Here is a 13182-nt window from a genome sequence, read left to right as displayed (position 1 = left end):
TCCTTTTGGGACGTTTCCCCTCCTTGGCCATCTATAACTCAAGTTAATAAAAAAATAAATGTTGAGGAGGTGACACCTTGCGTTTTGAGAGTCTTCCCTGCCTGCCGTTGCCGCATCCGACTCCAAAACTAGGAGGCAAAGATTGCTGTTGGAACCGTTCAAGGGCCATGGCCGCTTTCCTTGTGCTCGGTATCGGTTTGGGCTGGACCCTGGCCCGGGAAGAGCGCTGCATCTCTTCCCAGTTTAGAAAACCCGGAGACTATCTGCTGGGTGGATTGTTCCCTTTACGAGTCCTCACCACCAGTGCAATGGACCGGACGTTGCCGGATGTTTACATGTGCGAGAGGTAAGGAGGGAATCGAAGGTGAGCCCCCAAAGGTAACGCTGCGGCAAGAAAGCCAAATACCTCCGGGCACAGATGCTCTGCAGAAGGAAAGGTGGATGCTTTCAAGCTCCTTTTTACGTCCTTCCCAAGTGGGTGCTGTTAGGATGTGGGTTGGCACAGCCAGGCATCTACTGAGGCTCATGGTCCTACATACCACCAATGGCTGACACAAGAGCATAGGGAGAGTGAACACAAGAGCATAGGGAGCACCATATTCTGCTGAGTTACCCTCTCATCCGCTGGGAGATTGCTACTATGGTGGAGCAGCACTGAGGGAGGTGGAAAGGGGAGTCAGAGAATGGGAGGAGGGGGTGCCCAAAGCCCCACAAACACATGTGCCCGTCTCTTTATGCTAGAAAGAGGGTGCAGGGACCTTGATCTGGGACCAGCAAAGCAACAATTGTGTCCTTATCAAAGAGTAAATACGTCACTATTAGGCAGGACTGTCAGTAGCTGTTAGCCATGAATGTGCATGAAGCTGCCTTCTACTGAATCAGACCGTGGTCCACCCAGGTCAGTATGGTCCACGCAGAGTCGCAGCCGCTCTCCGGGGTCTCCCTTCACATCCCCTACCACCTGGTCCTTTCACCTGCAGAGCCTGGGACCCTTCTGCTCGACCACTTGGGCCACAGCCCCCTCCCCATCAGAGTGGAACCTCCACAATCACAGACAATGTACCTGGAATAGCAGATGCTTCTAAAGTGCCGCGGTGGCTCAGAGGCTAAGACGCTGAGCTGCAGACCGGAAGGTCTGTGGTTCGGCAGTTCAAGACCCGAGTGTGCCGCGTGATGGAGTGAGCTCCCGTCTCTGGCCCCAGCTCCTGCCAACCTAGCAGTTCGAAAGCAAGAAACTGCAAGTAGATAAATAGGTACCGCTTCAGTGGGAAGGTAACGGCATTCCGTGCCCCTCGGCGTTCAGTCATGCTGGCCACATGACCACAGAAATGTCTCCGGACAGCACTGGCGCTTCAGCTTGGACACAGAGATGACCACCGCCCCCTAGAGCCAGTTTGGTGTAGAGAGAGCCAGTTTGGTGTAGTGGTTAAGTGCGCGGACTCTAATCTGGGAGAACCCGGTTTGATTCCCCACTCCTCCACTTGCACCTGCTGATGTGACCTTGGGTCAGTCACAAGCTCTGGCACAGCTGTCCTTGAAAAAGAGCAGTTTGTGTCAGAGCTCTCTCAGCCCCACCCACCTCACAGGGTGTCTGTTGTGGGGAGGGGAAGGGAAAGGAGTTTGTAAGCCGCTCTGAGACTCCAAGTGAAGGGCAGGGTATCAATCCAATCCTTCTTTCGAGCAAGGGAAACCTTTACCTTTACTTAGATAGACCTCGGTCTGATCCAGGGCAGCTATTTTAATGTCCCGAATCCTCACACCTCCCCTCCCCTTTTCCCCTGCAGGCTTTATGCCACAGGTCTCGTCTGGGCTCTGGGGATGAAGTTTGCCGTGGAGGAAATCAACAACTCCACAACGCTGCTGCCAGGGATCAAGCTGGGCTACAACATCTACGACGACTGCTCGGAGCCGATCGTCGCCCTCCAGCCCAGCCTCCTGTTCCTCACCAGGACAGGCAGCAACAGAATCGGAGTCCTCTGCAACTACACCGACTACCAGCCCCGGGTGCTGGCGGTCATAGGGCCGCACAGCTCTCAGCTCTGCACCGTTACTGCTAAGCTCTTTAGCTTCTTCCTGATCCCGCAGGTCATTTTTTTTTGTAAAGCGCCATATTAGAAAGTTCTCTTGATAGAAACGTAGAGCTGGAAGGGACCCACAAGGGTCATCTAGTCCAACCCTATGCGCAATGCAGGACATTCACAGCTACCTCCCCTCTCCCACTCCCCCAGTGATCCCCGCTCTATTTAAAACTTTAATTTTTCTAGTTATGGGACACGGGAGTCGAACTTCTCTCTGCTGGGTCATCTGGGCATTTCTACCTGTGCTGTCCCAGCAGACTTTTTTAGACATACAGATAGAACACTAGACTGGAACCCAACAGATAGAATCCATATCTTTAAGAAGAAGAAGAAGATATTGGATTTATACCCCGCCCTTCACTTGGAGTCTCAGAGCGGCTTACAAACTCCTTTCCCTTCCCCTCCCCACAACAGACACCCTGTGAGGTGGGTGGGGCTGAGAGAGCTCTGACAGAAACTGCTCTTTTTCAAGGACAGCTGTGCCAGAGCTTGTGACTGACCCAAGGTCACATCAGCAGGTGCAAGTGGAGGAGTGGGGAATCAAACCCGGTTCTCCCAGATTAGTCCGCGCACTTAACCACTACACCTATTTCATATTTAATAGGGGGGGGGGGGGGGGGAAGAAAGACTGCTTTTTGCCAAGAACTGTCACCTGAAGGGTAGTAGGATATTTGAAGGGCTGTCACTTAGAGGAGGGCAGGGAGCTGTTCCTGTTGGCAGCAGAGGAGAGGACTCGCAAGAATGGGTTTAAATGAAGGGCGGGAAGGGACCGGCTGGATCTCAGGAAAAACTTTTTGACAATAGGAGTTTTTCAACAGTGGCATCAGCTGCCTCGGGAGGTGGTGAGCTCCCCCTCACTGGCAGTCTTCAAGCAGCGGCTGGACAAACCCTTGTCAGGGATGCTATAGGCTGATCCTGCATTGAGCAGGGGGTTGGACTGGGTGGCCTGTGTGGCCCCTGCCAGCTCTGTGATCAGTCCGTAGCCACAGTGGGGCATTTAGGGGCGGTGCCCCTTCATTCATGGCCCACGCCCCACAATTCCCGCTATGGGAGTTGTGCCAGCAGGTAAGGAAAGACCCTTCTCTTCTTCACCTGCCTGCCAATGGGATCTCTCTCTCTCTCTCTCTCTCTCCCACTCCCCTGCCCCCCAGATTTCCCAATGCCCCACCACTCAAAATTTTCTGGCTATGCCCCCGTCTGTGATTCTATCATTCCGTGACAGTTTGCACCAAACTTCCAAGATTTGTCCCACAACTTTTGTGCTCGAACACGGCAAATTGCTTGTTTCGTTTATTTAAAATCGTCCCTTCCCCTGCCCCATTGATCCAAAGGTTTCCAAGCAAACGGACAAAAAAGTTAGATTCGAGTCCAGTAGCAAGATTTTTTTGGGGGTACGTGCTTTCGAGGGTCAAAGCTCTCTTCGTCTGCTTTGACCCTCAAAAGTTCGTACCCCGAAAATCTTGTTGGTCTCTAAGATGCCATGGCATTCGAATCTAGCTCCCCTACGGCAGACCAACACATCTTCCCTCTGAAACCGGCAAAAGGGTTGGGTAGAAATGGACTGTCAATGTGACCACCACTTATGTCCCTCCAGATCAGCTATGGTGCCACGTCACAGAAGCTGAACAGCGAGGAGATGTACCCCTCTTTCTTCCGCACTGTGCCCAGCGACAAGATCCAACTGGACGCCATGGTGGAACTCCTGACCTCTTTCAAGTGGAACTGGATCGCAGTCATAGGCAGCGATGACGAATACGGCCGAGAAGGCCTCAGCCTCCTGTCTTCCATGGCGGTCAGCAAAAGCATCTGCGTCGCCTACGAGGGGCTGATCCCGGCAGACGTACTGAGCCCTGATTTTGACAAGACGTTGGTGTCGACCATTGAGTCGGTCAACAAAACCAACGTCAACGTCATCGTCCTTTTCTCCAACGACCGAACCGTCCGGGCTCTCTTCAAAGAGTGTCTCCGGCTAGGACTGGGCAAGAAGGTATGGCTGGCCACCGAAGCGTGGGTGATGTCTGACGTGGTCACCTCCCTCGGGCGAGTGGACTCTATTGGGACAGTCATTGGTTTCATCATCAAGGCCGGAAACGTCTCCAGCTTTCACGAGTACGCCATCAGACTCTTTGAGCTGAGCCAACAGAAGAGTTTCTGCGAGGCTTCCCAGAAGGAAGCCAATGAGGTGGGCTCGGACGTCCTGGGGTCGCAGTGCCCGCAATGTGACCAGGTTTCCCTGGAGAACTACGAGGGGCTGATCCCGGCAGACGTATTGAGCCCTGATTTTGACAAGACGTTGGTGTCGACCATTGAGTCGGTCAACAAAACCAACGTCAACGTCATCGTCCTTTTTTCCAATGACCGAACCGTCCGGGCTCTCTTCAAAGAGTGTCTCCGGCTAGGACTGGGCAAGAAGGTATGGCTGGCCACCGAAGCGTGGGTGATGTCTGACGTGGTCACCTCCCTTGGGCGAGTGGACTCTATTGGGACAGTCATCGGTTTCATCATCAAGGCCGGAAACGTTTCCAGCTTCCACGAGTATGCCATCAGACTCTTTGAGCTGTGCCAACAGAGGAGTTTCTGTGAGGCTTCCCAGAAGGAAGCCAATGAGGCGGGCTCGGATGTCCTGGGTTCACAGTGCCCGCAATGTGACCAGGCTTCCCTAGAGACCATCAAAGGGGTGCTGGAGCATCGGCAGACTTTTGCTGTGTACACGGCTGTCTACAGCGTGGCCCATGCGCTCCACAACGCGCTGGGTTGTGAAAGCGGGCGGTGTAACAAGAGCAGTGTCAAACCTTGGCAGGTGAGAGAACAAAGGTGAGGGGGCCCTCTTCAAAGTGGGAAACAGGCTGGAGCCAATCCACCTATGTCCTTTCAGCGATGGGACGTACCTGCTAATTCTAGGGTTGCTAACTCCAGATTGGGAAATTCCTGGAGATGTGGGGGTGGAGCCTGAGGAGGGCGGGATTTGAGGACTTCAGTGGGGTATAATGACATCCAGTCCACCCTCCAAAGCAGCCATTTTCTTCAGAGGGACTGACTCTGTAGTCTGGAGATCAGTTATAACAGGGGTCGTTTCGTAGAAAAAGAGCAGGGGCCCGGCGGTGGACGTGCAAGGCCGGCGGGAGTGCAAGGAAGCCCCGCGAAGGCCCTCCCTGGCCCCAGGCAGGCAGGCAGGGGTGGGGAGAGGCAGGGAGGAAGCAACTTACCCTCCCTCTTCTCCTGCCTCCTCCTGGCTGAATGAGGGCCGGAAGCGGGGCGGCCGGAAGCAGGGGGTGGGGCTTCATCATGTGCCCCGCCCCCCCCCGTACCTCACCCGGGGGAACTGCGATCCCCTGCAATTCCCCCCAAATGACCTCTGAGTTATAATTCTGGAAGATCTCCCGGCAGCACCTGGAGGTTGGCAGTACTCATTGCTTCCTTCTTCTGCCCCACTCTGGTCAATAAGAAGAAGAAGAGAAGAAGAAATTGGGTTTATACCCCCACCCTTCACTACCTGAAGGAGTCACAGAACGGCTTACAATCTCCTTTCCCTTCCCCTCCTAACAGATACCCTGTGAGGTAGGTGGGGATGAGAGAGCTCTTGACAGAAACTGCTCTGTCCAGAACAGCTGTGAGAGAACCGTGAGAGACTGACCCAAGGTCATGCCAGCTGCTGCATGTGGAGGAGTGGGGAACCAAACCCGGTTCTCCCAGATTAGAGTCCACGGCCCTAACCACTACACCAAAGTGTATATCATTAGAAGCACTGGGAAACACAACAGATATATTTGATTAATATAAGATAAAACACAGAGAAAAGGAAGCAAGGGCTTTGTCTCCCACCTTCATCTTTTCTTAACTCTTAATCTTTTCAGTCCTGCCAGACCAAAAAGTTAAGGTACAAAAATGAGAATAGGGGAAGAAGCGGACAAATAGCCAGCAGACCTCTCGGTGCATTAAAAATGGCTCCTGGCAAGTGGAAGGGAGCCGGAAGCACTTTTTTTCCTCTCCTCCTCAATCTCTGCAACACAAAATATTTGTGTTTTTAGAAAGCGGGCGGGGCCACCTGGAGCTTTTGCCCAGCAAGGCTTCTGATTGGCCATTGGACATTTGATTTTTTTTTAAAAAAAAAACACGTTGCCTTTGCCAGCAGCTGCCACCACAGCCCAAGGATCTTCACTGCGTGACTGAAGGTAAGCTGAGGCGGCCATTTTGTGGCTGGCTCCATGTTCCACAGCTAGGGTTGGCAGGTGCCCCCAAAGACCCCAGCGGGGGACTTTGGGGGGTGTTACTGGAGGGGGTGGGGAGTCCCCAGCGTCATGACATCACTCAGAAATGACGTCATCACATTCGGGAGTGGAAACTCCAACCTCTCCCCAGCAACATTTAAAGGGTCTTTTTAAACCCTGCTGGGAAGAGGTGGTGGTGGGTGCCCAGACCTGCCTCTCCCCAGCAGCATTGAAAGCCTTCTTTTAAACGCTGCTGGGGAGAGGTGGGTGAGGAAGCCGCATGTGCCTGCACTCCAAGCCCCAAATTCAGGGCTCGGAGTGCAGGCGCCCAGGCCCCCACCTCTCCCCAGCAGATGTATTTAAACACTGTTGGGAAGAAGTGGAGAGGAGGCCGGGTGGAAGGAAGCCCCTCCAAATCGGGCAACCCCCGCCAAACTGGGGGGTCTGGCAAGCCCACCTGCAGCAGCTGTTTTGTGGCTGCGCCCGCCGCACTGTGACAGCAGTCCGGAGTTGCCTGCAGGCTCGAAAAGCCTGGGGATGCCTGCAGTGCAGCATTCTGCATGATTCCAGATCTAGCACAGCTCCCAGAGAAGGGGCCGGCACAGGCCAGAGATCTTTGTTGGGATATTGGGTGTAGTTTCGTTCGCTGGGAGGTAAAATTGGGAGGTGGAACCGCGGGGTCTCCGTCCACCGCCTCCCTCTCCATTTCTGCAGCTGCTGGAAGAAATGAAGACCCTCAATTTCAGCACCAGAAACCAGTCGTTCCAGTTTGACCGATACCGCAGCATCAACAAGGGCTACGAGGTCATTGGGTGGAGCTGGAAGGACGGCCAGATCAAGTACACCACCCTTGGAGAATTCAATGGGAAACTGAACATCAACAAATCCCTGCTTCTTTTTCATACCGAAAATCAACAGGTAAAAACGGAGAAGGTAGTCAGTTTCTCCTTCTTCCCCAACTTACGTCCACAAAAATTCCTCACCTCGCCGATCAGCGCATCTTGTTTATATCCTAGTTATATCCTACTAGAAAGGAGTCATAAAAAGGTAAAGGTTCCCTTGCTCGAAAGCCAGTCGAGTCCGACTCTAGGGTTGCGGTGCTCATCTCCGTTTCAAAGCCGAAGAGCCAGCGCTGTCCGAAGACATTTCCGTGGTCATGTGGCCGGCATGACTAAACACCAAGGCGCACGGAACGCTGTTCCCTTCCCACCGGAGTGGTACCTATTTATCTGCTTGCAATTTCTTGCTTTCGAACTGCTAGGTTGGCAGGAGCTGGAACTAGAGACGGGAGCTCACTCCATCATGTGGCAACTCGGGTCTCGAACTACTGAACTACTGACCTTCCACAGCCTGCAGTTCAGTGTCTTAACCACTTGAGCCACCGCAGCTCCTAGCTAGAAGTCATACACTTGGTTAAAACCCAGAATTAGGGGACTCCTAATTATTTGGTACCTCACAGGAGCAAGTGATAACTTGCCTGATAGCTAGATAAGTTCTGTCTAACACAGTGGTTCTCAACCTTCCTAATACCGCGACCCTTTAATACAGTTCCCCAACCATAAAATTATTTTCGTTGCTACTTCATAACTGGAATTTTGCTATTGTTATGAATCGTAATGTAAATGTCTGATATGCAGGATGTGTCTCGGTTCCTAAGACCATCGAAAATTTGTGTTTTCCGATGGTCTTAGGCGACCCCTGTGAAAGGGTCGTTCGACCCCCAAAGGGGTCGCGACCCACAGGTTGAGAACCGCTGGTCTAACATATCTAGCTTATTAGGCATTACCATCACAATGCGGTGGCTCAAGTGGTTAAGATGCTGAACTGCAGGCTGTGGAAGGTTGGTAGTTCAGCAGTTCGAGACCCAAGTGTGCCGCAGGACGGAGTGGGCTCCCGTCTCTAGTTCCAGCTCCTGCCAACCTAGCAGTTCGAAAGCAAGAAATTGCAAGTAGATAAATAGGGACCACTTCGGTGGGAAGGTAACAGCGTTCCGTGCGCCTCGGTGTTTAGTCATGCCGGCCACATGACCACGGAAACGTCTTCGGACAGCGCTGGCTCTTCGGCTTTGAAACGGAGATGAGCACCGCAACCCTAGAGTCGGATTCGACTGGCTTTCGAGCAAGGGAACCTTTACTATCACAAAACTGGATTTCTAGAAATAGCATAACACAGGAAAGTGATACATCAGTAGGGTTGCCAGGAAACCCCTGGCCACTTGTGCGAGATGGGGGAGGTAGGGTTGCTAGATCCAAGTTGGGACTCCTGGAGATTTGGGGATGGAGTCTGGGGAGGACAGGGGCCTCGGTGGGGTACGGTGAGTCCACCCTCCAAAGCATCCATTTTCTCCAGGAAAACTGATCTCTGTAATCTGGAGATGAGCTGTAATTCCAGGGGATCCCCAGGTCCCATTTGGATTTGCTAATGTGTTTTATAATGCTACTAGAAATAATGCCCGTTGCGGAAATAAATACAACGGGATCTAGGAAGAGGCTCTGGGAGAGTGCTTTGGCTTTGGGCAAACAGTGTCAGTTTCCTGTGGCGACCTCAGCAGGGTTTAATGACAGAGTCCACTGTTTTCTCCAGAGGGACTGATCTCTGCTACCTGAAGAGCATTTGTATGTTTGAGTTATCTGTAGCCCTCACCTGGAGAGTGGTAACCATTGTTACCCATTCTCCTCTCCCCTATGAGGTATGTTATGCAACTGAAAATCCCAACTGCCTTGTGGGGGGGGGAGTTTGAGGTGTGGAATGGACTGAAGTCCAATCAGCTTCCATATGCAAAAGACCAGGTTGTCGCAGCAGTTGTGGTGTGGGCGGGACCCGGGCTTTGCCTTCTGATTGGTGGTGATATATGCTGAGGAGCAGTGCCATCAGCCATACACTAAGGGAGTGCATTTTAGAATTAGAACTTTGGCACCCACTATTCAATTATATATAAGGAGAGATATTCTAAAACAGGTAATATATTCATTACATGCAATATCAACAATAATAATCAGTTTGTACAATCTAATAACTACCAGTCAATTTACAGGATTATTATAACTTGATTATTATTGTTGATATTGCATGTAATGAATATATACCTGTTTTAGAATATTATGAATAATACACAATGCACTTTATAAGATGGAACATATAGAACACTTTAACTTATAAAAAAGGTTTTTGCAGTGTATATATTTGTTGTTCGACCCATTTGGATGCTGGCATCTCTAATCACAGAGCACAATTCAACTCAATCTTAAAAACAGTCAATTGTTCATAGTTTTCCAGATGGTTGCAGTAGAAACGGGAACCACCTTTTCTAAAAAATATCTCTTCATTGGCCAACATAACTTCAGCATTTTTTGCTTGGTGTTTGAAATCCCCAACTGATCTGACCAACAATCCCATCCTCCTTTGCAAATCCAGTGGCCTGAATTGTTTATACGTTGAACGCTCTAACAAATGAGTGGTTGAAGGGCAGGAAATTGGGAAGGGGCTATAGCTCCGTGGTAGAGCATCTGCTTGGCATGCAGAAGGTCCCAGGTTCAATCTCTGGCACCTCTGGTTAAAGAGGACCAGGCAGTAGGGGATGTGAAAGATGTCTGCCGGGAGAGTGGCGACCAATCAGAACAGGCACTACTGACCTTGATGGACCACGGGCCTGGTGGTGCATCATAAGTCTGCTTCATGTGCATTTATACCCTTTAAAGAAAAGCATCCCATTGTTGTGAAGGGCCCAATCACATGGCGGTCCTCTCCATCTCCCTAGAAGCCTACGTCCCAGTGCCTTACCACGTGCCAACCTGGGCAGATCCGCCGGATGAAAGGTTTTCACCTGTGCTGTTACGACTGCATTGACTGCGAGAAGGGGACATTCTGCAGCAGTAGAGGTAAGCACGTTCAGGGCCTTAAAACAGCCGCCCTGCATCAGAAATGCATTGATCGGGCACCTTCCAAAGCCCAGAGTCTGGCAGAGGTAACTAATCCCAATTTAGGGTTGCCAGTCTCCAGGGGTAGCTGGAGATGTCCCGGAATTACAACCGATCACCAGACGACTGAGATCAGTTCCCCTGGAGGAAACGGCTGTTCCAGGTGGTGGACTCTATGGCATACCTAGGGTTGCCAGCCTCCAGGTGGGGCCTGGGGATCGCCCGCTTTTACAACTGATCTCCAGCTGACAGAGATCAGCTCCCCTGGAGAAAATGGCTGCTTTGAAGGGTGGACTCTATGGCATGGTACACCATGCTGAGGCCCCTCCCCAAACCCTGCCCTCTCCTGGCTCCGCCCCCAAGGTCTCTAGGTGTTTTCCAACCCAGACTGGGCAACCCTAGGCAATGCATACCCTCCCCAGGTTCCACCTCTCCCCTCCCCAAATTCCACCCTCCCCAGGTTCCACCCCCCAAATCTCTAGGAATTTCCCAACCCAGAGTTGGAAAGCCCAGCCCAACCGAGCACCATTTTCTTGTCTCTTGGCTCCAAATCAGTGGGTGGTGCCAATGTCGTTGGCTCTTGCTCATTTCCTTGAGCTGAGGTGTCAAACTCATTTGTTACGAGGGCCGGATCTGACATAAGTGTCACTTTGTCAGACCCGGCCATGTGTGCCATAAAACGTCATGCCAAGTACCGGAGATGTAAACTGTACAAAGGACAGCAGCTAGTAAGCTCCGAGTTGGTGCATCCTCACTGCAAGGCCCCATGGGCTGAGGGGGGGGTGTGCAAAGGAAAACCCACATGGGTGGACCGGAGACCTGGCGGTGCAGCACTGGGCAGACGCTCCCACGTTGCTCGACTGCTGCAGACGAGGTTGTTCCGCCATGCTGAAGCCATCATCGGAGAGGCTCCGCCTACTCCCCTCCCAAGCAGTCTCCTGTTCCCTCCCTTGCACTAGTTGCTTGCGGGTTGCATAAGAGCCCTGGACGGGCCGGTTCCCGGCCCCAGGTCTTATGTCTCACACCCCTGTCCTAGAGTTCCCATTTGCCCACTTGTGGCGGGAGACCTCCAGCCAACTGTAGCCCTCACTGGCCGCTGCTCAGCTGATTGGCGGGTGGAAACGGGGGTCCAGGCGGGGAGGGGGGCAATCATCCTGGGGAGAAAAGCTTTTAAAAAAAGAAAAATAAGGCCTCAGTTACTTACAGGACGTTCTAACCATAGAGTTCCCGGTGATTCCTAGAGTGATCTGGAAGTGACAAAGATAGCTCTAGTCAGGGGTCATTTCGTAGAAAAAGAGGCGCAGGAGCTCATTAGCATAACTCATTAGCATAGCTCATTAGCATAACTCATTAGCATAACTTATTTGCATATACCACACCCCCTGACATCACCGGAAATGTGTCAGAAGGCAACACCCACTGCTCAGGCTCCACTGGACTGTTTTAGATCCCTAGCTATGGGGGGGGGGGACACACAGATCCTCATGCTCCTTGTCGCCTGGGGCTTGTTGCATGTGCCGCCCCCTGGGCTCTTTACTGCCGGAGCTCTGCTCCTGTGCGCTCCTGCAGGAAATGACCCCTGGCTCTAGTAGTGGTCCCCCACAATGCTCCCGCCAGAGTCAGGCACTGCTTGGAAGCCCTAGGGCTCCCTGGTTAAAAATGAGCTGTCGACCAGGCTGCAGAATAATCTGTTTGCAGACAAGTGCCCAGTTGAGGCAGGTGTTTCTTGCTGTTCTTCCACAGAGGACTCGGCCTGCACTCCCTGCCCTGAGCACCAGTGGTCTCCCAAGCGCAGCACGCGGTGTTATGACCGCAGTGAGAAGTACCTCTTCTGGTTAGAACCCCTGTCCTTGATCTTGCTGGGCCTGTTGTTCTTAGCTTTGGCTCTCACCTGCCTGACGGGGGCGCTGTTCCTGAAGAACCTCCATACCCCCGTGGTGCAAGCCGCCGGGGGCGCCATGAGCCTCTTGGCCCTCTCCTCCCTTGCCATGATGTGCGTCAGCACCAGCCTTCACATCGGGAAGCCCAGCCCCACCATCTGCAAGCTCAGCCAGCCTTTCTTCGCCCTCTGCCTCAATGTCTGCTTCTCCACCATATTGGTGAAAGCATTCCAGATTGTCCTGGTGCATGACTTCGCCAACAGCCGGCGCACCTTCCTGCACACCCTCATCCAGAAGCAGCCCTGGTCCATCGTGGCCTCCTGCCTCCTAGCGGAAAGTCTCTTCTGCTATTGGTTTGTCTACGACGTCCCACCGGTCGTGGTCCGCAACTACGCTCTTTTGCCGACCCAAGTTCTCATCCAGTGCAAGATTGAATCTTGGCCCGCCTTTGCCCTGATCCATGGGTACAATGGCATCCTGGCGTTTACCTCTTTCCTCTGCACCTTCATGGTGCAGATGCCAGCCAAGAAGTACAACGTTGCACGGGGCATCACCTTCACCATGATTGCATACTTCATCGCCTTGGTCTTCTTCATCCCCACCTACACCTCCGTGAAGCAAGAGTACCAGCCTGCCGTGCAAATGGCCGCCATTTTGCTGTGCACTTTGGGACTGTTGGCGTGCCTCTACCTGCCCAAGTGCTACATCATCTGGTTCAAGCCGGACCGGAACACAACAGAGTATTTCCAAGACTACACTCAAGAGAGGCTGGAGGAGAAAGATTGTCAGGATTAGGTCCCTCCTTCCAAGCATTCCACAGTCTTCTCTGATGCAGAAAGGGAAGGAGTTTTGGCTGTCCGTGGTGTACTTCATGCCACTGCGCCTGGACAGTTTGGAATGACCTCCACAACAAGACTGTAGTTATGCCGCTTTACGTTATGCCGCTTTAAGTTACGCCGCTTTAAGTTACGCCGCTTTAAGTTACGCCGCTTTAAGTTACGCCGCTTTAAGTTATGCCGCTTTAAGTTATGCAGTTATTGATTTTAATAGAGACATTCTAGATATGCCGTGTTAAACAACACAATAAAGTCCACTTTTC

At 52.3% G+C, this 13182-nt stretch overlaps 1 protein-coding gene across 1 annotated transcript; it reads left to right on the top strand.

Moving 5' to 3' along the window:
* The first annotated feature begins 167 nt into the window (after positions 1-167).
* On the top strand, positions 168-12878 carry TAS1R3 (taste 1 receptor member 3). The gene is made up of 7 exons (XM_015420603.1): positions 168-346; positions 1785-2085; positions 3673-4305; positions 4732-4878; positions 7001-7204; positions 10044-10164; positions 11947-12878. The coding sequence occupies exons 1-7, from the start codon at positions 168-170 to the stop codon at positions 12876-12878; spliced, it is 2517 nt and encodes an 838-aa protein (XP_015276089.1).
* The last annotated feature ends 304 nt before the right edge of the window (positions 12879-13182 follow it).

The sequence above is a fragment of the Gekko japonicus genome, unplaced genomic scaffold (genome assembly GCF_001447785.1).
Source record: "Gekko japonicus isolate JY-2015 unplaced genomic scaffold, Gekko_japonicus_V1.1 scaffold908, whole genome shotgun sequence".
Lineage (NCBI taxonomy): Eukaryota > Metazoa > Chordata > Lepidosauria > Squamata > Gekkonidae > Gekko > Gekko japonicus.
The sequence above is the reverse complement of the archived record's forward strand: the minus strand, read 5'-3'. Positions and strand labels throughout refer to the sequence as shown.

Bases quoted from the DNA above. Each gene is read 5' to 3' on its own strand.
- TAS1R3 (XM_015420603.1), top strand. From the start codon at position 168: ATGGCCGCTTTCCTTGTGCTCGGTATCGGTTTGGGCTGGACCCTGGCC. The intron at 2,086-3,672 runs GTCATTTTTTTT...ATGTCCCTCCAG, and splicing joins GCTTCTTCCTGATCCCGCAG to ATCAGCTATGGTGCCACGTC. The intron at 4,879-7,000 runs GTGAGAGAACAA...CCATTTCTGCAG, and splicing joins GCAGTGTCAAACCTTGGCAG to CTGCTGGAAGAAATGAAGAC.